General features: G+C 43.3%; 1 protein-coding gene across 7 annotated transcripts in view; it reads left to right on the top strand.

Moving 5' to 3' along the window:
* The window catches only part of SFMBT2 (Scm like with four mbt domains 2), a 185,115-nt gene that overhangs the window by 136,965 nt on the left and 21,935 nt on the right, over positions 1-26,215 (top strand). For all 7 annotated transcript variants that reach the window (XM_043478507.1, XM_043478505.1, XM_043478504.1 and 4 more), the window contains 5 exons: positions 8,124-8,237; positions 13,932-13,974; positions 15,751-15,821; positions 18,378-18,517; positions 24,722-24,831. In XM_043478507.1, coding sequence (XP_043334442.1) covers positions 8,124-8,237; positions 13,932-13,974; positions 15,751-15,821; positions 18,378-18,517; positions 24,722-24,831 — 478 coding nt within the window. The remainder of the gene's footprint in view (positions 1-8,123; positions 8,238-13,931; positions 13,975-15,750; positions 15,822-18,377; positions 18,518-24,721; positions 24,832-26,215) is intronic.

Here is a 26,215-nt window from a genome sequence, read left to right on the forward strand (position 1 = left end):
TTTACCATGAACCTCACATCCTCATTGACCAGCGCTGAACACGTGGGGCCTGGCCCGGATGTGGTGCCTGATTCCACAGATGACGTCCAATGCAAGCAAAACCTGTCTCTGCCAATTTCCACAGAGCACAATACTTGTATTGTTCACACGCACTTTGCTTGCTAAAGTCTTGTAGAATGGATACAAGGAATAAATAAAAGTTGTGTCTCTGAGCGAGAAAGCGATTTAAGATATGAGCAACCCCTTAAGAACTGCTTTTTGCTAATCAAGTGTTGAGATAGTGAGATATTTTCTACTCCTCAGCTGAAATTCAAAATCTCCTTGGTTGGTTTTTGCTGTGTGCCTGGCTCATTTCTGGTAAACCGCCTTCCACATCATAATCCGCCAGCGTCCTAGGCAAGTGCCAGTTCCCGGGGCTGCTCCCACCCCTTCTGACCCTGGGAGCAGGGTCTGGGAATCTGCATTTCAAATCACCCTCCCAGATGATTCCTCTGCATGGGGAGTTTGTTAGGGCCCTTGGACCTCAAATGTGCCAAGAAACTCAGGCAAGGTGAACCTCTTCTGTCTAGGAGAAGAGGTGAAGAAAACTGCCCTTTAAGCCCTTCTGTATTATGATCAAGTCAGGTGGTTGATAAGCATTTTGCAGAGACTTGCAAAAATGAGACAAGGGAAAGTGCAAATGTGAAAGTAATTATGTTTCCCACCAGGGTGGGTGGATTTTAAATCTTTGAAAAGGGTTATGGGCTGCTGGAGCCATTTTGGGGAGAGGCTGCTTTAGCAGATGGGTGGGTGTGTGTCTATATGTGTGTGTGTATAGATATATGTATATATACATATATATATGGGTGTGTATATATATGTATGTATATAAGGGTGTGTATATATATGTATATGAGTGTGTATTTAAGTATATATATGGGTGTGTATGTATAGGTATGTGTGTATATGTATCAGTTTAGTTCAGTGTCTCAGTCATGTCCGACTCTTTGTGACGCCATGGACTGGAGCATGCCAGGCTTCCCGGTCCATCACCAACTCCGGGAGCTTGCTCAAACTCAAGTCCATCACGTCAGTGATGCTATCCAACCACCTTATGCTCTGTCATCCCCTTTTCCTCCTGCCCTCAGTCTTTCCCAGCACCAGGGTCTTTCCCAGTGAGTCAGTTCTTCACATCAGGTGGCTATAGTATTGGCACTTCAGCTTCAGCATCAGGCCTTCCAGAATATTCAGGATTGATTTCCTTTAGGATTAACTAGTTTGATCTCCTTGCAGTCCAAGGGACTCTCAAGAGTCTTCTCCAACACCACATTCAAAGCATCAATTCTTTGGCACCCAGCATTCTTTATAGTCCAAATCTCACATCCATACAGGACTACTGGAAAAACCATAGCTTTGACTACATGGACCTTTGTTGGCAAAGTAATATCTCTGCTTTTTAATATGCTGTCTAGGTTGGTCATAGCTTTTCTTCCAAGGAGCAAGCGTCCTTTAATTTCATGGTTGCAGTCACCGTCTGCAGTGATTTTGGAGCCCAAGAAAATAAAGTCTGTCACTGTTTCCATTGTTTCCCCATCTATTTGCCATGAAGTGATGGGATCGGATGCCATGATCTTTGTTTTTTGAATGTTGAGTTTTAAGCCAGCTTTTTCACTCTTCTGTTTCACTTTCATCAAGAGGATCTTAAGTTCTTCGCTTTCTGCCATTAGCGTGGTGTCCTCTGCATATCTGAGGTTATTGATATTTCTCCTGACAATCTTGATTCCAGCTTGTGCTTCATCCAGCCCAGCATTTCGCCTGATGTACTCTGCATATAAGTTGAATAAGCAGGGTGACAATATACAGCCTTGACATATTCGTTTCCTGATTTGGAACCAGTCTGTTGTTCCATGCCCAGTTCTAACTGTTGCTTCCTGACCTGCATACAGATTTCTCAGGAGGCAGGTAAGGTGGCCTGGTATTCCCATCTTTTTAAGAATTTTCCACAGTTTGTTGTGATCCACACAGTCAAATGCTTTGGCATAATCAATAAAGCAGAAGTAGATGTTTTTCTGGAACTCTTTTGCTTTTTCTCCGATCCAGCAGATGTTGGCAGTTTGGTCTCTAGTTCCTCAGCCTTTTCTAAATCCAGCTTGAACATCCGGAAGTTCATGGTTAATGTACTGTTGAAGCCTGGCTTGGAGAATTTTGAGCATTACTTTGCTTGCGTGTGAGATGAGTGCAAGTGTGCGGTAGTTTGAACATTCTTTGGCATTGCCCTTCTTTGGGATTGGAATGAAAACTGACCTTTTCCAGTCCTGTGACCACTGCTGAGTTTTCCATATTTGGTAGCATATTAAGTGCAACACTTTCACAGCATCATCTTTCAGAATTTGAAATTTCTCAACTGGAGTTCCATCACATCCACTAAGCTTTGTTTGTAGCGATGCTTCCTAAGGCCCACTTGACTTTGCATTTCAGGATGTCTGGCTCTAGATGAGGGATCACATCATTGTGGTTATCTGGGTCATGAAGATCTTTTCTGTATAGTTTTTCTGTGTATTCTTGCCACCTCTTCTTAATATCTTCTGCTTCTGTTACGTCCATACCATTTCTGTCCTTTATTGTGCCCATCTTTGCATGAAATGGTCCCTTGGTATCTCTAATTTCCTTGAAGAGATATCTAGTCTTTCCCATTCTGTTGTTTTCCTCTATTTCTTTGCTTTGAGCACTGAGGAGGGCTTTCTTATCTCTCCTTGCTATTCTTTGGAACTCTGCATTCAAATGAGTATATCTTTCCTTTTCTCTTTTACCTTTAGCTTCTCTTCTTTCCTTAGCTATTTGTAAGACCTCCTCAGACAACCATTTGGCCTTTTTGCATTTCTTTTTCTTGGGGATGGTCTTGATCACTGCTTCCTGTACAGTGTCACAAACCTCCGTCCACAGTTCTTCAGGCACTGTCTATCCGATCTAATCCCTTAAATCTGTTTGTCACTTCTACTATTTAATCATAAGGAATTTGATTTAGGTCATACCTGAATGGTCTAGTGGTTTTCCCTACTTTCTTCAATTTAAGTCTGAATTTGGCAATGAGGAGTTCATGATCTGAGCCACAGTCAGCTCCTGGTCTTGTTTTTGCTGACTGTATAGAGCTTCTCTTATCTGTGGCTGCAAAGAATATAAGCAGTCTGATTTTGGTTTTGACCATCTGGTGATGTTCATGTTTAAGAGTCTTCTCCTGTGTTGTTGGAAGAGGGTGTTTGGTATGACCAGTGCATTCTCTTGGCCAAACTCTGTTAGCCTTTGACCTGCTTTATTCTGTACTCCAAGGCCAAATTTGCCTGTTACTCCAGGTATCTCTTGACCTACTTTTGCATTCTAGTCCCCTATGAAAAGGACATCATTTTTTCGTTGTTAGTTCCAGAAGGTCTTGTAGGTCTTCATATGTATATATATATGGGTATTTATATATATGTATGTGTATATATGGGTGTTTATATATATGGTGTTTAAATATATGTATGTGTATGTACAGGTGAGTATATATGCATGTATATTATGGGTGTATATAAATATGGGTGTGTATATATATATATGGTGTGTATATATGTATGTATATATATATATATATGGGTGTGTGTATATATATATATGGATGTATATATATGGTGTTTAAATATATGTATGTTTATGTATGGGTGTGTATATACATGTTTATTATGGGTGTGTGTATATATATGTATGTGTATATATATGGGTGTGTGTATGTATGTATGGGTGTGTGTATATATATGGTGTGTATGTATGTATGAGTATATATGGGTGTGTATATATATGTATAAGACTTCCCCAGTGGCTCAGTGGTAAAGAATCTGCCAGTAATGCAGGAGACACAGGAGTCATATGTTCGATCCCTGGGTCGGGAAGATCCCCTGGAGGAGGAAATGGCAACCCACTCTAGTGTTCTTGCCTGGAAAATCCTATGGACAGAGGAGCCTGGTGGTCTACAGTCCCTGGGGTTGCAGAGAGTCAGACATGACTGAGCATGCAGGTCCACACAATATATATGTGTGTGTGTATTTATATAGGGTGTGTATATATATATATAATGTGTTTGTATATATATGGGTGTGTGTGTATATATATGGATGTATGTGTATGTATGTATACATATATAGATGTGTATGTATGTGTATGTATATATAGGTGTGTATATGTATGTGTAGATGGATGTGTACATATGTGTATATGGGTGTGTATATATGTGTGTGTGTATATATATAGGTTTGTGTATCTATATATATGAATATGTATATATATGAGTGGGTATATGTATGTATGTATATATGGGTGTGTGTATATATATGTATGGGTATATATATGTATATACATGCGTGTATATATATGGGTATATATGTATATACAGGAGTGTATATATATGGGTATATAATATGTATATACATGAGTGTGTATATATATGGGTATATAATATGTATATACATGAGTGTATATATATGGGTATATATATGTATATACATGAGTATATGGGTATATAATATGTATATACTTGAGTGTATATATATGGGTATATAATATGTATATACTTGAGTGTATATATATGGGTATATAATATGTATATACTTGAGTGTATATATATGGGTATATAATATGTATATACGTGAGTGTATATATATGGGTTTATAATATGTATATATGTGAGTGTATATATATGGATATATGTATATACGTGAGTGTATATATATGAGTATATATATGTATATACATGGGGTATATATACGTGTGTGTGTGTGTGTGTGTGTGTGTGTGTGTGTGTGTGTGTGTATGAGACAGGACCTATATTCTTGCACAGCTAAGGAAAGTGGCCCAAGAGGCAGGGCTGCTGTCTGTGAACAGGCTTTGTGATTGCCAGTCAGCTACACAGGTTCTGGGTGGTCAGCAACAGCCCTGGATCTGGTTTTCTTAAGCAACTGGGGATATTGGGGGAAGAATTTGATGGGAGGCTGAGGAGGGAGATCTGCTCCCTAGAAGGCTTTGCAGTCGGAACCAAAGGCGAGTTTGGGGTTTCAAGCTGCTGTTGGGCTCGGTGTGACTTCTGACTGACTGTGTTCTCCTCACAAATCTCCCTTGAATGCCTTCCTAGGCTTTGGAGTGAGATTGCTTGGGTGTGAGCCCTAGACCCCCTCTTACCAGCCATTTTGCCTTGCCCTGACCCTCAGTTTGTTGTTGTTGTCCAGTCACTAAGCCATGTCCAGCTCTTTGTGACCCCGTGGACTGCAGCTCGCCAGGCCTCCTGGCCCTCTCTGTCTGTCCGAGTTTGCCCAAGTTCATTTTCACTGAGTCGGTGATGCCATCCCACCATCTCATCCTTTGCTGTTCTCTTCTCCTGCCCCCAGTCTGTCTCAGCATCAGGGTCTTGTCCAGTAAGTTGGCTCTTTGCATCAGGTGTGAGTATTGGAGCTTCAGCTTCGTTTACTCTTCTGTAAAATGGGAGTGAAAACCATCTGATCTCTTAGGGTTGTGAGGATAAAACTCTTTGAAAAGTACCTGCATGAGAATGAGTGTCCTAAGAGTTCACCATCCCTGGACCTCTCCCTCCACTTACACGTTTAATCCCATTTCTGTTGTTTTCTTTCTGATGGTTTCCTATCCTGTGTCACTCTTGTCAGCTACTTTTGCTGTGTCTTGATTCCTTAGGAATTTAGCTCCAGGGCTGAAATGAGTGAGGGCCTCTCTGAGGTCTTGCTATGTGGGCCAGCGCCTGCACATGGACGGAGTGGAGTGGATGGAGGGCAGGGCTTCCAGGACCCAGGTCCTGCTTCTCTGTCTTCCAGTGCTTTACCTTCTCATTGCACACTTGAACCCATCTGACTGTTAGTGTCAACACTAGACGAGGTTGGGGGCTTCCCAGGTGACGCAGTGGTCAGGAAGCCGCCTGCCAATGTGCAGGGATCCATCCCCTGCAGAAGGAAATGGCAGTCCACTCAGGTATTTCTTGCCTGGGAGATCCCATGGACAGAGGAGCGGTGGGCCAGTGGTTAAGGATCCACCCACCATTGCAGGGGTTGTGGGTTGGTCTCTGATCCCAGAAGACCCCACGTACCTTTTGTCGGGCAGTTAAGTGTGTGCCCTGCAACTACGGAAGCCCAGGAACCGGAACTAGAGAGTAGGCGCCCCTCGGCTGCGACGAGAGAAAGCCCATGTGCAGCAGTCAAGACCTAGCAGAGCCAAAAATAAGATAAATTAAAAAACTAAAAAGCAAAATGATTCTTAGGAAAAGAAATATATGAATGTTTATATCGTTACACAAGTGTGTATGTTGAAGCACACTAATATGATGTGATGTCTGAACTAGCAGAGCGTTTGGGAAGAAGTAATCTATAAAGTTCACTTTATACTCCCTCCTGAAGTATGACTTTGACCTTGAAAATCTGATTTGCACCTAAACACAAATCTAGAAATAATTCATATGTAGTAGATGAATTCAGCCTGTTAGCAAAATCGCTGAGTAGCTAAGAAATAGGCTCTGTCTGTATTTTTGTGAGCCTGAAGGTGAGGCAGTGCCTGGTATGATGGGAAACAGCTTGGTGACTCTTCACTGGCCCGTCTGCCGAATCCAATGCCCTTCGCACCAAGAAAAGATCAGTTTTGTATTTGAAGCTAGTTGGGGAGTTTCTTTAGCTTTTGTCTGTTTTGGCAGTTTTATTTACTGGATGATTTCTTTAGCAGATTAGCTAAATATTGGTTGAGTCATTTAATGCAGGGCAGAAATGCTTTCTATTCATTCAACTGTGTTGGAACCTAAGCCCTATAAACCTGCTTGCATTCTTGTAGGTTATATATCTTTCACATTATCGGAGAATTCAGTGAAAAGGAAGTTAGGATTGATAACCGTAGTAATGACTTTCTCTGAAAACACATCAGAAGTTCAGTGTGATGACTGGAGGTGATAACATGTGTATAAGTATCTGCTGTCAGTGTTCCAGGCATTTTATGTACACCAAAGTTAGGTTTTAGTGCTAAATCTGGTACCTGGGTTTATCAAATAACGTACTCTGGAAGCCAGTGTAGCCGAAATAGTGAGAAGATTTTATGTTTGCTGGTACTGAGCTTCCAGAAGGGGAAGTGTGATTCAGAATTCATCAGATGATGTGTGATTGCTTGGATGTGTGATGGAGTTTCTAAGAGTGTTAACTTTTGTTTTGATTCCAAGTGAAGAAACCAAAAGCAAAGCAAGATTAAGTGGTCAGGGCCAGGGAGTCACTCCATTAATAGAGCTCTTTCTTATCTTTTGATTCTTGGTTCAAGAGTGTCGATCCTCAAAGTGTGTTTTTAAAGAACTGTTGATTTGGTGTAGAATTTCCTTTTCTTCACTAGTTTGCAAGGTTCTAAATTTATTCTCTCGGCTGCCAGAGTTCCTGGGAACCCCTGCTCATATTGTATCCAGATTTTTTCTCTCAGAGTCTCTCAGATGCTATGCAGACTTAACAAAAGGCATCGTTTTCATTATGATACAAGGGCAGATCCCCACCAAAGAGACACTCCGGCCTAAGTGACTTTGGTGTCATGGCAAGAGTCTGTAGCCGCAAACTGAGTTCAGAAGGAGTACGTGGTCACAGGATAAAAGAGCATGTCCCCTAGGAAATTGTGCTTTGATGCTCACTGCTTATAACCAGTGTCACTGAACCCTCCCAGTTCCTTTTAACTGGAACATTTAACTTCTGTTGATTGAAGGTTGACCTCTGTTTGGTGTTGGGTGAAGAATGTCTTGGTGCCCCCACCCCACAGGCTGGACTATCTTCCTTAGCTTCAAAGCCATTCTTAGGAAAGAAGGATGCTTGTCCTTCAGTGGGGACAAGGATGCAGTTGTCCCCAGTTATCCTTCCTCTTCCTCTCGTTTTCCAGGGAAAGTATCTCTTTTCCAAGTCCCCCTTCTTGTGAATCCTGTGAACTCCTGCTACTGTACCTCTCTGGCATTTGTATCTGTCATAAAATGCCATTGGCTTTGGATTCAACTTTCAGAACAGTGTCTCCCCGCGCCCCCGCCCAGAGCTGCTCTGATTTCCCCTCCTTCTTCTGTGTCTTTGTTGTTAACACCTGTTTTCACCTGTTGTCTCGACTCCCCGCAGGCCTGCAGAGCCCGGCTCCAGAGTTCATCGTGGACGTTGAATCTATGGACATCTTCCCTGTGGGTTGGTGTGAGGCCAACTCCTACCCTCTGACTACACCACACAAGACAGCCTGTGAGTATCGCCCCACTCTGAGCCTAGCTGGGCATATCTGGAACTTAGGTGAATAAATAGGCAGTTTGGTAAAGAGAGTGGAGCCAAACTGTAAAAATCAAAAAATGTTCTGTTTTGCACAGAACACCAGGACTTTTGTCTCATTCATTCTGTAAGCATCTGCGTGAGATGAATGTCTGCAGGCATTTCCCAGCTTGAGAAACCAAGTCACGGTGACAAGGCGGAGATGAGTGTCTGGGATCTTTACTCCCTGTTTGTATGCAATTCATGAGCAAGTTTAAGCTAAATACTATATATTTGTATGATTGTATCTGAGAAAGAACTTATTTTGCTAAGATATACCCCAAAGGTTTACCCCAAAACCAATCGTAATTGGTTCCAATAATTTACTGACATAGGTGTAAACACTTAACTATTCCTGGCAATGAAGAGATGGAATTCCAATGCCCAGTTGTGGACATGACTGGTGATGAAAGTAAAGTTGGATGCTGTAAGGAACAGTACTGCATAGGAACCTAGAATGTTAGGTCCATGAATCAAGATAAATTAGCAGTGGTCAAACAGCAGATGGCAAGAGTGAACATCGACACTTTATGAATCAGTGAACTAAAATGGACTGGAATGGTCGAATTTAATTCAGAGGACCATTATATCTAGTACTGGGGGCAAGAATCCCTTAGAAGAACTGGAGTAACCCACAGAGTCAGCAGAAGAGTCCGATATGCAGTACTTGGGTGCAATCTGAAAAATGACAGAATGATCTCTGTTTGTTTCCAAGGCAAACCATTCAGTACTGTAGTAATCCAAGTCTGTGCCCCAGCCAGTTACGATGAAGAAGCTGAAGTTGAATGGTTGTATGAACACCTACAAGACCTTCTGGAACTAACAACCAAAAAATGATGTCCTTTTCATCATAGGGGACTGGAGTGCAAAAGTAGAAAGTCAAGAGATACCTGAAGTAACAGGCAAATTTGACCTTGGAGTACAGAATGAAGCAGGTCAAAGGCTAACAGAGTTTGGCCAAGAGAATGCACTGGTCATAGCAAACACCCTCTTCCAACAACACAAGAGAAGACTCTACACATGGACATCACCGAAATCAGATGATGTCAATATCGAAATCAGATTGCTTATATTTGCAGCCAAAGATGGAGAAGCTTGAAACCATCAACAAAAACAAGACCGGGAGCTGACTGTGGCTCAGATCATGAACTCCTCATTGCCAAATTCAGACTTAAATTGAAGAAAGTAGGGAAAACCACTAGACCATTCAGGTATGACCTAAATCAAATCCCTTACGACTATACAGTGGAAGGGAGAAATAGATTCAAGGGATTAGATTGATAGACAGAGTGCCTGAAGAACTATGGATGGACGTTTGTGACATTATACAGGAGGCAGCTATCAAGACCATCCCCAAGAAAAAGAAATGCAAAAAGGCAAAATGGTTGTCTGAGGAGGTCTTACAAATAGCTAAGGAAAGAAGAGAAGCTAAAGGTAAAAGAGAAAAGGAAAGATATACCCGTTTGAATGCAGAGTTCCAGAGAATAGCAAGGAGAGATAAGAAAGCCTTCCTCAGTGCTCAAAGCAAAGAACTAGAAGAAAACAATAGAATGGGAAAGACTAGAGATCTCTTCAAGAAAATTAGAGATACCAAGGGACCATTTCATGCAAAGATGGGTTTGATAAAGGACAGAAATGGTATGGACCTAACAGAAGCAGAAGATATTAAGAAGAGGTGGCAAGAATACACAGAACTATACAAAAACGATCTTCATGACTCAGATAATCATTATGGTGTGATCACTCACCTAGAGCCAGACATCCTGGAATGCAAAGTCAAGTGGGCCTTGGGAAACATTACTATGAACAAAAGTGGTGGAGGTGATGGAATTCCAGTTGAGAAATTTCAAATCCTAAAGGATGATGCTGTGAAAGTGCTGCACTCAACATGCCAGCAAATATGGAAAACTCAGCAGTGGCCACAGGACTGGAAAAGGTCAGTTTTCATTCCAATCCCAAAGAAGGGCAGTGCCAAAGAATGTTCAAACTACCGCACAATTGGATTCATCTCACACGCTAGCAAAGTAATGCTTACTGTTCTCTAAGCCAGGCTTCAACAGTACATGAACCATGAACTTCCAGATGTTCAAGCTGGATTTAGAAAAGGCTGAGGAAGCAGAGATCAAATTGCCAAAATCCGTTGGATCATCAAAAAAGCAAGACAGTTCCAGAAAAATATCTGCTTTATTGATTATGTCAAAGTGCTTTAGTGTGTGGATCACAACAAACTGTGAAAAATTCTTCAAGAGGTGGAAATACCAGACCACCTTACCTGCCTCCTGAGAAATCTGTATGAACATCAAGAAGCAACCGTTAGAAATGGACATGGAACGAAAGACTGGTTCCAGATAGGGAAAGGAGTATGTCAAGGCTGTATATTGTCACCCTGCTTATTTAACTTATATGCAGAGTATATCATGTGAAATGCCAGGCTGGATGGAAGCGCAAGCTGAAATCAAGATTGCTGGGAGTAATCTCAGATATGCAGAGGACACCACCCTAATGGCAGAAAGTGATGAAGAACTTAAGATCCTCTCGATGAAAGTGAAAGAGGAGAGTGAAAAAGTTGGCTTAAAACTCAACATTCAGAAAACAAAGATCATGGCATCCGATCCCATCACTTCATGGCAAATAGATGGGGAAACAGTGGAAACAGTGACAGACTTGATTTTCTTGGGCTCCAAAATCACTGCAGATGGTGATTGCAGCCATGAAATTAAAGGACGCTTGCTCCTTGGAAGAAACGCTATGATCAACCTAGATAGCATGTTAAAAAGCAGAGACATTACTTTGCCAACAAAGGTCTGTCTAGTCAAAGCTATGATTTTTTTAGTAGTCATGTATGGATATGAGAGCTGGACTATAAAGAAAGCTCAGTGTCAAAGAATTGATGCTTTTGAACTTTGGAGTTGAAGACTCTTGAGATTCTCTTGGACTGCAAGGAGATCAAACTAGTTAATCCTAAAGGAAATCAATTGTGAATATTCATTGGAGGGCCTGATGCTGAAGCTGAAAAACTTCAATATTTTGGCCACCTGATGCGAAGAACTGACTCACTAGAAAAGACCCTGATGCTGGGAAAGATTGAAGGAGGGAGGAAAAGGGGATGACAGAGGATGGGATGGTTGGATGGCATCACCGACTCGATGGACATGAGTTTGAGTAAGCTCTGGGAGTTGGTGATGGACAGGGAAGCCTGGCGTGCTGCAGTTCATGAGTTCACAAAGAGTTGGACATGACTGAGAGACTGACCTGAACTGATTCTTGGCATTAAATTACCAGTGAGATTTCAATTGGACTTTGAAAGGGGCATTACATTACATCCTTCTGATCACCGAAGTGCCAAATCAAACCAATATTAGTAGTCAAAATAGCCCAGCCTCCCACACACACACACATGCACACATAGACACACCACTTAAATATATACAAGTGTGTGTTTTAAGGAAAATTGTTGTAGGTCATTGTCCTAAAATGATAACCATTTCAAAAAATATTCATTTATAGTATATAATAATTCATTCAATAATAAATCTTAGCATTTATAATTCCACCCTAAAGTGTCAACAGTAGTATTTAAAATTGTATGTCCTTAAAGGTAAGGCTTTTAATTTTTTGTGAAATAGGTCAGATATTTCTAATGTTTTCTTTATTAATTTGTATGCTGGCTGACTTTTTTCTAGCATCCTCCCATAAGGTTCATTTACGTAGATGCTCAGAACATTGCTGGCCTCCTGTTTCCTGAGGTCGAGAAATTTTGAAGGAACCAAGAGACTTACCAGTACTCCCTACGAGTCAGAAGGGGTTATTCATGTGGATAAAGTAGGGGCCCAGGCTATAAACAGAGGTGGATTCTAAGAGGTTCTGCCCTGTACCCAGTACTGCATACTGAATCTCATCCAATGACAGTAATGCCTTGCGCTCAATTTAAAATATTTCTAAAATTATGCGCTTAGAATAATGATTTCAGTGTTGAGGGCCTTCTTTGTCTTTTATTCTCCCTTGAAATGTCTTGGTCCTTGGCTCTCAGCCCCCACCGCCCTGGGCAGGTTTAGATGCAACCCCCTGTGCCTGCTTGTGCCTCAGACAGAAATTCGTGTCCTGACCCTCTCCCTCCCTCCGTCACTGGCTTTGGGAGGGGAGGAGCATTTTGAGTTTTTCTGGGTGAAACCCCACGCAGGTTAAGGTGAACACAGCGATGTTTCCTCTCTGTTCCCCAGCCTGTTGTGTTTGGCTTCTCATCAAGACATCTCACAGTTTGGGCATCTCACCCCAATTAACAAAGACTGACTTAGGCAACTTAGTCTACACACTCATCTTTCCCTTTAGAGATCACAGAGTTTATACTTTCTCATAGTAATTACAGGCAGACTTCGTTGTCACACATACTGCATTTTTTACATATTGAAAGTTTCAGGCAACCCTGCATCAAGCATGCCTGTGATACCACTTTTCCAACAATATTGTTTCACTTCGTGTCTTTGTGTCACATTTTGGTAATTCTTGCAGTATTCTCTTTCATCATTATTGTATTTGTTGTGATTATCTGTGATCAGTGACCTTTTGATGTCATCACTATGACTCAGTGAAGCTCAGATGATAGCATTTTTTAATAAGTATTTTTGATTAATGTATATACATTGTTTTTGTAGACAGAATATTATTATGATACACTTGATAGACTACAGATTTATAGTAGACTTATAAAATATAACTTTTGTATGCACCGGGAAACCAAAAAATTCCCATCACTCCTTAATTGTGATAGTCACTCTTTTGGGGTGGTCTGGAACCAAACCCACAACATCTCTGTGGGTCTGCCTATATTGGAATTGGATACTAAATAAAATCAAGAATAGATGAAATTTTGAGTCACTATTTCTCTTATTTATTTGTGTTCTCCTTTTGTTTCTCATACACGCATTTTGCTTTGAAGAGGCAGTCTAATTAAACTTGCCAAACTCTGACAGCTTTAGAAACTCTGAGAATTAATTTTTCCTAATGTTGGAAGATGCAGGATTATGTGTGTCTGAGTTAATAGATGCCAAAAGCTCTGGTCTGTCTTTGTAAAGGTGATTCCAACCAGTTATAAATGTAAACTGGGAATGTTCTTAACCTCAGGTTATTGTTGGCTGGTTTCTGTCACTATTTGCTAGGTGCCAATCCACTTTTTAATGATAAAATGTTGTAGTTTGTAAAATGCCTCTAATCCTAATTTGGGAGCATGCTTCTATGGTAAAATTTTTTACCTTACCACACTTCTGTGGGAATAAGTCATCTGGATAATCATGCTTGTACCAGTCCATTTCACCAGCTGTGTTCCTGAGAGGTCTGACATGTGCATTCTTTTTATTAGAAGCACATTTTAGAATAAAGTAGCCCATGTAGTGATAAGGTAAAATGCACTAAATTCTCTTTAGATTTCATTTCTGAAAAGTAAAAGTCTGTTTTGTGCTGGAAGAGATGAAGATAAAATTGTGGCTGGAATGAAGTAACTTTTCACTTTTAAAATTGTTATTTTAAAAACAGACACAGTTCTATACCTATGGCGCCATTAAAAAAAAAAACAACTTATTCCCAACTCGCTGAAAAAGCTGCTTTTCTTTTTCCCCCCTTTTGCCTATTTTACAGCACAAAAGAAGAGAAAGATTGCAGTTGTGCAGCCAGAAAAACAGTAAGTGTTTTTCCACAGAAACTCCATGATAAGCTATGAGGTCTCTTTCAAGAGGATGGAAATAGGGCTGTTTTGTTAGAGAACTGGTCACGACCTAGCACAGGAGTCGAGGAGACAGGGAGACATGTATGGAGCATCTGTTACGTGCAGGACACGCAGGGTCTGCTTCTTGAGGAATTTCTTTTCCGGACTGTAACCTCTCACTTTCATCCCAGCGAAGCTGACCTGTCGGATGCCCACGGTCCCGCATTCTGGTCAGGGTGCTCTGGGACAGTTCTCAGAGTGCTTAATGCCCCGGGGCCCCCCAGAGCTGCCTGTCCAGGCCTCAGCTCTGCCCCCTTGCAGCCTGGTGAGCTGGAGCAGGTTGTTTTATTACGCCACACCTCAACGCTCGCCTTTGTAAAATACCTATTTCTCGGGGAGTTTTAGAAAGATTAAATTAGAGTCCACATGAAGATGTATGTCCCTCCATTGCCAAATAAATGTAGGTCACTCCACGTTTCAACTGTAAGTTTATGAGGAAGGAGGATGTTCTATAGTGTGTGGACCTACTGGCTGTATATTTTTGGAAAATTGTCACTGTTAGTACCATGTTTATATGTTTAAAAATGTCTGGAATACACCACGGTAAATATCCCTTACTGAGTGAATCTGTTTTCTTAATAGACTGATGGAAAGGGAGTTGAAAGCAGCTTTTCTTTTTTTTTTCATGTACTGAAGTTGAAACTTAAAATCGAATAATAGCTTCATTGTTATTTGATGTGAATAACAGTTTAGCGGGTATTCTGAGTATGTTTCTAACAGTGTATCAGGCTTCTCATCTGACTCCAGTTTTATCTGGATAACATTGAAATAGGTAAAAGCTGAAATAACAGTCCTCCTCATTGAATCTCAGTTTGAATTCATGACTCCTAAATTTGCAGCCTGTGGATCAGCAGTTTTCACCTGTACTCGCATCTGTCACTAGACAGCTCATTAAAACACAGATCGCCAGGCCCCATCTGTAGAATTTCTCATTCAGGATGTCTGTGATGGGGCCTGAGCTTTTCCACGTGTAACGGGCTCCCAGGTGACGCTGACCTGACAGCTTGGAGACCCTGCTTTGAGAGCTGGCACCATAGATGATCCTGCTAAGAGCCCTCATTACTATTTACTTGGAGTTTATGTAACTGTTCATCTGTGCAGTTTCTATGAAGTCAACCTGTACATCTCCTGGAAACCCAATTTGCCTTTTTCCCCTGGAGCGATAGTTTTTGTATTTGTTCAGCAACTTTTTACTGAACAGCAGCACAGACTCCTGTCCTAGACTAACAAGCCTACTTCACATTTTAAGAATCGTCAGTTCTGAGATTTTTCTTTAAGGATCTACTTTTCAGTCTGGCCTCAACCCATACACACACGGACCCGAGAAATCAGAAGTCAGCAGAAAGTCATTAATAAGTCTGACTTTAATGAAAGTCAGTGCAAGCTGACATTTCTGCATGTCCTAAATATGATTGAGGACATTTCTATGATTCTTTAACAAGCGACATGCCCAGGAAGTGACCTAGAGGAGCCTCAAAGATCAGTGATGACCCCCTCGAGGGGCAGATGACCCACAGGCTTCTTGAAATTATTGTAAGAATTGCCCCCCGATGATCTTACCTGTTCTTATCCATGCACACGTGGTGTGTTACATGTTCATAGCTTAGATTCCTGTAAGTTATGGAAAGACTTTGGAAGGTACTGGTTTCTTCTGTAGCTTGGGACCCACGGGAGTGTCTGCTCTATCCACAGATCATCATCCACAGTGCCTGTTGAGAAAATACCTCACGACCTTTGTCTGTTCCCGCACCTGGAGGCCACAGGTATGTCAGCTGGGTAGGATGCCCTGACCCTTCTCCTGTCTTGCTGTGAGTGCAGACATGGGTGTATTTTTAGGTCATTATGACGGTACTCAATTCTGATATATTTTTAGGTCAGTATGAAAATACTCAACTTTGATCCGACTATCTTTTTTTACAGATACCTACTCCTTTAAAAATTTTTTTCTAAGGTTTATTCTTGGTGCCTTTCCTTTTTTGTTTCTTGGTCAGTAGCTAGAGACACTTCCCTTGGCATGAGAAGCTGGGTCCATGCCTCACTTGGAAATTACATGTCCAGTTAGAACTGTGTATCAGGAATAATCCTGTTGGAAAAGAGTTGGAAATATTATTAGGCATTTCTTTTTGGACATTTTATGCCATTTTTGCCAGTTGCCCTTGCATTTTTACACTAGTGGTTAATCCTTAAGTCCCCGTGGGCTTTTGAATTGTTCCCTAAAACCTTGTTTGAGTGGCTGGTTGGGAATAATATGTTTTTTTTTTTTTTAATGTATCATGTCCTATGTCTTACAGTAACTTTTAAAAACATAAATATGAATTACCTTTGGATTACACATTTGATTATAGACATGTGTGTACATTAAGTAATATATTTGATTAAGTATTCTATTTTCCAGCCAAAAGGAAGTCTGCTCTGAACCCAAGATTAAAACTTGTGTACCATGGAAGAATCCTATTAGTCAAAGTTTTCTTTGCAGTAAAGAGAGCAGTTTTATGAGTAGACTTACTAAGATTGTTTTTTCTAAAGAGCTGGGCAGGGTAATCCTACCCTCAAATTTCCATGTAAATGCAGCTGTGGACTTTTTTTTTTTTGCCTGTTTTATAAAATTAAAACTTCAGAATGATTTTAAAAGACCCATGTCATCTTTCAGAGTTGGTAATTGTTATTTTACTCCTCTGTCTTATACTTGGAAAAATAACGTATCTCCCCCCTTACCTGTTGGTTCTCAGTTAAAGGCCTATGAGAACAAAGCTTCCTGGTCTATCGAATGACCATCCCAAATGAATAACAGGGTTTTTAAAATTTATTTTTTAATTAGGGTATCATTGCTTTACAGTGTTGTTAGTTTCTGCTGTACAATGAAATGAATCCGCTGTATGTATGCACACATCCCCTGCCTCCCTCCTACTCCTCCCCCCGCCCCAGCTCTCTAGGTCATCACGGAGAATGGGGCAGAGCTCCCGGAGTGGCACAGCGGCTTTTGCTTGCTCTCTGTTTTACACATAGGAGTGTGTATATGTTCATTTGTTCTTCAGTTGCTAAGTCATGTCCAGCTTTTTGCAACCCCATGGACTGCAGCACATCGGGCTCACCTGTCCTTCACTATCTCCCAGAGTTTGCACAAATTCATGTCCACTAAGTCAGTGATGCTATCTAACCATCTCATCCTCTGCCACCCTCTTCTCCTTTTGCCGTCAATCTTTCCCAGCCTCAGAGTCTTTTCCAGTGAGTCAACTCTTTGCATCAGGTGGCCAAAGTATTGGAGCTTCAGCTTCAGCATCAGTCCTTGCAATGAATATTCAGGGTTTATTTCCTTTAGGATGGACTTGTTTAATCTCCTTGCAGTCCATGGGACTCTCAAGAGTCTTCTCTAGCACCGCCTTTCGAAAGGATCAGTTCTTGGCACTCAGCCTCCTTTATAGATACATGTCAGTGTTACTCTCTTGATAACAAGTTTTTACACAGAGAGACCACTGTTAGTGCAGCCTGGCTTGGAGCAGCCGTGGGAGAGGGTGGATCTTAGCTGGTCCTGTGACCACATCCCGTGTGTAGATGTCCAGTGGGTTCCACTGATGTTACCATTTAGTTGTTCTGCTTTTCCCCGTGGCACCTTTGAGACACAACTAAATCAACACCTTGCCTGTTCACTTTCCAAGCTGGAAGACCCATGAGGGAAATGCATATTTAAGTCCCTGGGAGGCACATTTCATGTCCCTGAGGCTGGCAAAGTGAGGAAGCCCTGCCATATCAGGTGTTGGCCTGGGTGTAGGGCAGTGGTGAACATATACACACTGTAATATATAAAGTACATATAAAGTATATAATATATAAAGTACATAACTGACAAGCCTGTAGAGCACGAGGAGCTATATTCGGTGTTTGTAATAACTTTTAAGGAAAAGACTCTGAAAAAGAACATATATATATATATATATATGATTTCCATGGTGGCTCAGTGGTAAAGAATCTACCTGCCAATGCGGGAGATGCAGGTTTGATCCCTGGGTTGGGAAAATCCCCTGGAGAAGAAAATGGCAACACACTCCACTATTCTTGCTTGGAAAATCTCATGGACAGAGGAGCCTGGCAGGCTACAGTCCATGGAGTCGCAAAGAGTCGGACACCTCAGTGACTGGTCAACAACATCAGCTAAATAAATATGGATAACTGAGTCATTGTGCTGTACCCCTGGAACTCACAGAGCATGGTGGATGTAAAGTATCTGATAGGGAGACTCAAGGCCCCTCTGGGTAACTTTGCTGGAGCAGCGGGTTAAGCCGTGGGTCCTGGAGCCTCGACCATGTTTCTCTTCCGCGCAGGAACAGTGAACGGGAAGTACTGCTGTCCTCAGCTTTTCATCAACCACCGGTGTTTCTCGGGCCCCTACCTCAATAAGGGCAGGATCGCTGAGCTGCCGCAGTCGGTGGGGCCAGGCAAATGCGTGCTGGTCCTTAAGGAGGTAAAGCTCATCCACGGCCACGGATGGTGGTGGGGTGATGGGGGTGGGCACAGTCCCTGAGGGAGTCATAGGAGTTTGGGTCCATTCATGTGCCAAGCACCCCCTTCCTCTCCATCCTGCGGTCTGAAGGTGGTCATACACAGATGGGAGCAGTGTTCCAGCCCAGGAAGACTCTCTTCTGTTGGTGGGTGTGGGGAGGTTGGGCCCCTCCCTTCCCAAGTCAGCGGAAACGCTCACTACATTTGAGTAAAATCTTTGGTGAATCATCACTCTTCTGTTTAAAAAGGTGACCTATCTTGAACCTTCATATAGTCACATTCCTGTTTTTGTGACAAAAAAGCATGCCCAGAACATCACGTGCACCATGATGAGTGTGTTGTAGTTCCTTGGGCACAAGGGGTCTGTTTATCCATCTGTTTACCCACTGAACAAACTTACATGAGCTGCGCTTTGTATCAAGAACAGGGCCTGTGGGGTCGGGGAAGGGGGCCGCCCGCTCTAGGGACTGGAAAAGCATCTGAGCGCCCTGGAGCATCGGCAGGATTACGGGAAGGAACGCTGGAAGCACCTTGAATGTGCGGACCACAGGGCCAGGCCTGGAAAGTGCAGAAATCTGAGTCCAGAGAGTCCTGGGGCCTGCACCCCACCCCTGGTGCTTGGCCTGTATTCTTATTTAGGCCTGCTTTTCTTTAGACCCATCACCTTCATATTTTACATCCCCAAATCATTGGAGGCGTGGCCCAGCCTAAGTGGCGAGTGGACCCCATTGAAGAGAAATTGATAGCTAAAGGGAGATGGTGTTGGGGGCGGGCAGTCCCTCTCAAGGGCCTCAAGGAGGTCGGGGTGGGAGGTGAGCTGCAAACTGTGTAAGTTGACACAGACTGTAGACCCTGCAGATGTTAGACTTGGTCAGAGAAGAAACCAAGCCCAGCTTACACATGGGAATTCCTGTCCCCGTGTAAAATAAGGCCCCTAGACCAGGAATGGGCTCCCAAGTCCCCCAGCAGTTTCAGCCCGTGAGGTCATCCTTGCCGCAGCCTTGTCCCCTGCCTGTATTTCTGCTGACTTTGTCGCCAGCCATCAGAATGGAACAGGGGACTGACACAAACCTGGTACTTGTTTAAAGTCCCTGTGAGACCGTGTCACACTCACATGATTGTGAGGTCCGTGGCCACCTGGGGGCCCTGTTAACAAACATGGTGACCACAGGGCCAGTCTCTCTCTGAGGCTTGACTGGTTTACTTTGCTACATACTTGGTCAACAGTAGTTAGCCCTGACCGAGTCTCTGATAGGTGCCAGCAGCCAAGTTTAAAAGCCAGGCCAAAGCAGTTTTTTGATGACAGAACTAGTTTTTTTGCTGATGTTCAGAAAATGCACAAGGCAGGAAAGAGAGGAAAAAAAGAAGTAAGCGCTTTAGTTCTTTGAGTGCAAGAAAAATGTGAGTCTGCCAAGCCAGTCTTTATGCTAATAGTCCTGCCCTGGACCTGTGTTTGATTTCAGGTTGCATTTTACCTATGGAGAAGGAGATCATTGGAGCAAAGACAGAGCATGTTTGCTTTATCGGGCCATCAGGGGTGTTCATAGTTAAAGGTTTCTCTGACTTTGGAAAATGTAGACTGATGGCTATTTTCCCCCTGGTTCTTCTAGAGGTAGATGAGGTCTGTGCATGTGGGCACCACACTGGCATTTGTGTGGGAGGTGTGGTGGTCTTGAGCTCTGAGAGGGCAGTGGACCAGAGACATCTCTCTCAGTCTGCTTCTGTGGGCTTAGTAGCTCTCTAGCCTCAGGAAGTGCAGAAGTCGGTGTGAGGACTGAACGGTCCATGTATGTTTCTTTTTGCCCATCTACACCTTCCGAGGCTCTTTCGATCGGTTATTGCACACGTAGCAGCTACTGTCATGTCAGATAGTCTCCTAGCCGTGGGAACCAAGGAGAGAATGAAACATCGTACTTCCATCCATCTGTCCATTTAGACAGGTCCAAAGCAATTCAGGAGTCATAAGCACGTGCTGGTGGGCGCTGTGTTGGAAGCTGGGAGGGAGGTCAAGGGGAGCAGGAGCTGTGTCCCCCAGGTGAGTTGATTCCCCCCTGCCCACGGCCTCAGAGCAAGGACTTAGGCATTTCAGGTTATACTGGAAAGAGGAAAAGTCTTGCCTACGTGGCACCCAGTTAAGTCAGTCAACAAAGTCAGAGATGCAGACACGCCTCTGGATGATATTCTCTGGATTTTATGCTGAACATTGACCATTGAGAACTATGTACCAAGCATGTGGATGGTGGAAACTATAGTACATATGTAATGTGTGACACAGGAATTAAGTAGACAGTGTCCGGGAAGGCTGGGAAAAATGTAATTTTTTTGTTGTTAAGGTTTATTATAAAGAAGATGAGATACCTTTGTTGAATTTTCTCATTGCACCATAGGGTAGGATTTTGTAGGAAAGGAAATCAGTGGCAAGTGCTATCTCCTGAGCTTCCCTCCAAAGACATAGATTTTATGGTACCAAATAAGTTTTTGGTGAGAATCAATCATTCATTAATTTTTAGATGTACAGAATAATTTAATTTCAGTGCCCATCTTGAAATTCATTGAAGAAATTCCCCAAATTGTTTACTGAGCACCTACTGTTGCCAGGCATGGTTCTAGCTACGGTGAATAAAGCAATGAACAAAATGAAGCCCCTGATTTCTCGAGGATTAGGTTCTAGAGAGAGTGATGGTAAACAAACAAATCAACATGTTTTGGATACAGGGAGGGTTTCCTAGTGACCTGGAATAACAGAATTCACGGAGGCCTTAACAGCAAGGAGAAGGAGCTGTGGCACAGGGTAAATCTGTCTGATTCGGCACATGCGAGTTTGCCTGTTGTCCAGCCAGTTGGAGATGGGTGTGAGAGTCCAACACACATTTGGTGGCCATGGGTTTGCTAGTGTGTGGACGGTGTTGGCAGCCAGGTGCCTTGTAGGGTGAATACAGGTGGAGGAGGACAGTCTAGTGGTTGCACCCTGAGGTCACTGTCGTTTGGGGGGGCACAGAAGGATCATGAGAGCCTGGGGTCCTGAGGGTAAGGGTAGAAAGTGTCTGCAGTGGAGGCAGCGCCACCAGCTGCTGACGGCGTGGAATAGGACAAGGCTGAGAAGGACTCCTTCTTGGCAAAGCTGGCATCTCAGGCAATCTTGATAAGACCTGTTTCCGGGAAGCCCCATTGCATCGTGTCCCTGAGAAGCTGAAGGAGAGAGAGAGGAGTCCATGGGTGTAGGCGGTTCTTGAGGGTTTTAACCATCTGTGGAGACAGGAGTGAGGTGAGGGACCAAAGATGAGAGATGGAGAGAGAAAGTAGTTTTCCTCCTTTAAGTCGGGAGGCTGAAGCCCAGTGCACACACAGAGGGTGACAGTCCAGGGGAGGGGAAGCGGGGGTGAGGTGGGAGGGGATGGTGTCCAGTGGGCTCGAGCCGCTGTCACAGGGCACCATGGGCTGGACCAGGCAGCTCAGGACGCAGACATGGATGCTCACAGGTCTGAGGCTCCAGGTCCTCCATGGGGGGCCAGCCCGGCAGGTGGGTGAGGACTCGCTTCCAGGTTTGCATGCAGCCACCTTCTTGCTGTGTCCCCATATGCCTGAGACGGAGGGAAAGCTCCCATCCCAGACCCGTCCAGCTGTATAAAGGCTATTGCTTCTCTGTGATAATAAATACACACCTCATGAACCCTTAGAAATCCAGGGAGATGTTGCTGTAGCGCCAATTTCCCTCTGGAGTTACTCAGACCAATCTCACGCCAGTTTATTGGGAATAGTATTCATTGGCTTCACAGCAAACACCCTGTCGATTATTTGGGGACAAGTTGTGTGCTGCCTTTTGTGGTCAAGAGCACAATGACGTGAATTCTGATGCTTTGCAAGGTTCAGTAATTCAGTCTAACTTGGGTCTTCGTAACAGCTGTCAACTTCATTATTTTCATGGAGAGAACTCTAATGCACCACAGTGTCAGGTACACACAAATTATTCCGCTCACAATTCCAAGGTTTTGTAGAGAGCTTGTTGAATTTAGAGACATACGATGTGACATCGGGAGAAGCCATAGGAAAATTACTCAATATCGCATGCTGTTTACGATTTAATTGCAGGCCGTTTCCACTCTGAATTGAAGTCTGGAAGGCATTTGCTTTTCACAGTCACAAAATACATTTCGATGTACAAATAAGATGTAGCTCTGGGGTTTTCTCAGTGAAGCACCGTGACAAGACTGGGGTGAGATTTTATTGTCTGTTGATAAACACTTGGTGTGTGATTTCAGCCAGGACCAATTGGATTTATTTTTAAACTCAGTTTCTGTAAATTGTACTGACAATAAAAAATAAAACCAGATGATTATTCTAATAGAGAAAACATAAACTTACCAGAACTGCTTGTATTGCCGTGTTCTGGCCGTTGAGTGCTTGACGGAACTGTGTTCTCTTGGTGGCCCTTTACAGGCACCTTGGAACACAGCAAAATGCTGCCCAGATGAGAAAAAGACACTTGTCAGGCTAACTGCTGAGAGTAAAGAATATTTTAAGATCAAATCCTCAGTGGTCATAAAGCTTTCTTTTTCAGAATTAAAGCAGGGTGCAGCCCATGCCGGTTACATCCTGGAACACGCCAGGTACCTGAAAACTGAAAGGTGAACATTTCTGCCACATGCCTTTCATCTGGGGGCTTCCCCAGTGACTCAGCGGTAAAGAATCCGCCTGCATTGCGGGAACTGCAGGAGACTCGGGTTCAATTCCTGGGTCGGGAAGATCCCCCAGAGAAAGGCATGGCAACCCACTGCAGTATTCCTGCCTGGAGAAGCCCATGGATGGAGGAGCCTGGTGGGCTACAGGCCATAGGGTCACAGCGTCAGACACGACTGGGCATGCACACCCGCACGCAGCTGTCTTCTCTTTCCTTCTCGTGGACAGTGTGCTGGTCTCCTCCACAGAATCGCAGGCGCTTCAGCAATCCGGCCAGTGGCCTCCCAACTCAGTGAGAGGTTTTTCTCAGTCTCGTAGTGGGTTTTTGCTGAAACACAGCACGTGAACTCAGAGCCTGGCTCATTCCTCGTCTGGTTGGGGCGGGACTTCAGGAGCAGTGGCTCCGTGTCCTGTCTCTGTGCTCTGGGGTCCGGCACGGGGCAGGTAGGTCTTCAGTGAGTGGGCATTTCATGGAGCAAGCCCCCGAGGTCTCAGGGTTCCTTTATGTGCTGTGTTGCACTTTGACTTCTTTTTTTTGCTCTCTGTATCCCAATAGTGATGGCTCACGAGCATGCCTGGAGAAGAAAATGGCAATACTCTCCAGTATTCTTGCTTGGAAAATCCCAGGGACGGGGGAGCCTGGTGGGCTGCCATCTATGGGGTCGCACAGAGTCAGATACAACTGAAGCGACTTAGCAGCAGCAGCAGCGGCAGCACGAGCCTGCCAGAACTCACAAATATTTGTTGGTAGTGAGGGTTTGCTTTTGGAAAGACGAGTGTCTCAGAGCCTGAAGCTGAGTCTTCAGAGGGAGTGTCTGGTCCTTGGGCGTATTGCAGTGGTTCTGGCCATATGCTTATTTTCTTGCACTTGGGACTTGCGAGTGAAGGGGTAGTTTGAGGAAGTTGTCAGATGACATCAGATACTCAGACTTCCTTTCAAAACACTCCCATCTCTGAGGATTGTCCTAATGTTACATATCCATAAGTTGGGTCAGCATTAGGTGAGTTTCAAATAATTTGTTAACCCTCTGTACAGATATTTGAAGCTTATTCAAAAGTGTGGGCACGAATCTGTCATACCCGTCTTAGTGATTCTCTTGAAATATATTTTTAAGAATAAGATGGAATTCTTAGTAACTGATCGTACTGAAGGGGAATCCAGTTGAAGGATGATCAGTGGACCTTTGGAGAGAACAGTCCAGTTTTTATGCAGTCTGGAAGGTTAGCGAGAGCTGGCCACCCCCGCCCCTCTTGCCCCCCAGCGACTCACAGTCTCCCAGGCAGAGGCCTTGGATTTCACTGCCTTCCTGTCCCATTGATGGAGACGTCATTGGTGCCAGTCTGCAAACTGTCCTCTCTGACTCCATCCAGCCTATCACTGAATAGAGGTGCAGGGCAGATACCCCGGAAGTGTCAGCGGGATGCTTTCTCATTTTAGCAGAAATGGATGCAGTTGAGGTTCACGGCCATTCCTTGTTTTTCCCAACAGGTTCTTAGCATGCTCATCAATGCAGCTTACAAGCCTGGGAGGGTGTTACGGGAATTACAGCTGGTGGAAGACCCACACTGGAACTTTCAGGAGGAGACGCTGAAGGCCAAGTAAGTGTCTTCACTTCTGGAAGATGAGGGTTCTCAGCTTTGTTTATCTGCCCCTTTGAAACTGGTCCTTCCTGTTTTCGACATGGCCCAGAGAAGTGGCATCAACAGAAAGACTGCTGTTCCGCACTTCTGGGTGCCCCACACAGAGGTGCTGACTACACGGAGTTTTTTGTGTTAAACGTTCAGAATAAAAACGTGCTGATGGGTTATTCAATCCAAAGGGAAACATTTATATAAAGAGAGGAGTTCTCTTAACATTGTTATACATATTTCATCAACAGACCTTAATATCTGATACTGTAAAGTTCATGGCAGGTACAGACGTTCCTTATCCATAGAGTTGAGAATTTTAAAAAACAGGAAGAACCAGTACCTCTCTTTGATTTTGGTTAAAACGCTGAGGGTGGACATATAGTTGGTCACTTACTTTATTTGGAAACAGGCTAATTGGAAAGGTGCTATTTTGCTTTGCTTTAAGTTTCTGGAACTCAAACTGAGCACACTCACTGGCCTTCTATGTGAGAACTCAGTTCTTTAAGAGATGGATAGAAAAAGACCGATTTCTCAAAATAGCTTGATGTAAAGACAGCCGTCAGATTGGGAGAAAATAATAGCAAATGAAGAAACAGACAAAGGATTAATCTCAAAAATATACAAGCAACTCCTGCAGCTCAATTCCAGAAAAATAAATGACCCAATCAAAAAATGGGCCAGAGAACTAAACAGACATTTATCCAAAGAAGACAACAGATGGCTAACAAACACATGAAAAGGTGCTCAACATCACTCATTATTAGAGAAATGCAAATCAAAACCTCAATGAGGTACCATTACACACCAGTCAGGATGGCTGCTATCCAAAAGTCTACAAGCAATAAATGCTGGAGAGGCTGTGGAGAAAAGGGAACCCTCTTACACTGTTGGTGGGAATGCAAACTAGTACAGCCACTATGGAAAACAGTGTGGAGATTCCTTAAAAAACTGGAAATAGAACTGCCATATGACCCAGCAATCCCACTTCTGGGCATACACACTGAGGAAACCAGATCTGAAAGAGTCACGTGCACCCCAATGTTCATCGCAGCACTGTTTATAATAGCCAGGACATGGAAGCAACCTAGATGCCCATCAGCAGATGAATGGATAAGGAAGCTGTGGTACATATACACCATGGAATATTACTCAGCCGTTAAAAATAATTCATTTGAACCAGTTCTAATGAGATGGATGAAACTGGAGCCCATTATACAGAGTGAAGTAAGCCAGAAAGGTAAAGAACATTACAGCATACTAACACATATATATGGAATTTAGAAAGATGGTAACGATAACCCTATATGCAAAACAGAAAAAGAGACACAGCAATACAGAACAGGCTTTTGAA

This window comes from Cervus canadensis, chromosome 10 (genome assembly GCF_019320065.1).
Source record: "Cervus canadensis isolate Bull #8, Minnesota chromosome 10, ASM1932006v1, whole genome shotgun sequence".
NCBI lineage: Eukaryota > Metazoa > Chordata > Mammalia > Artiodactyla > Cervidae > Cervus > Cervus canadensis.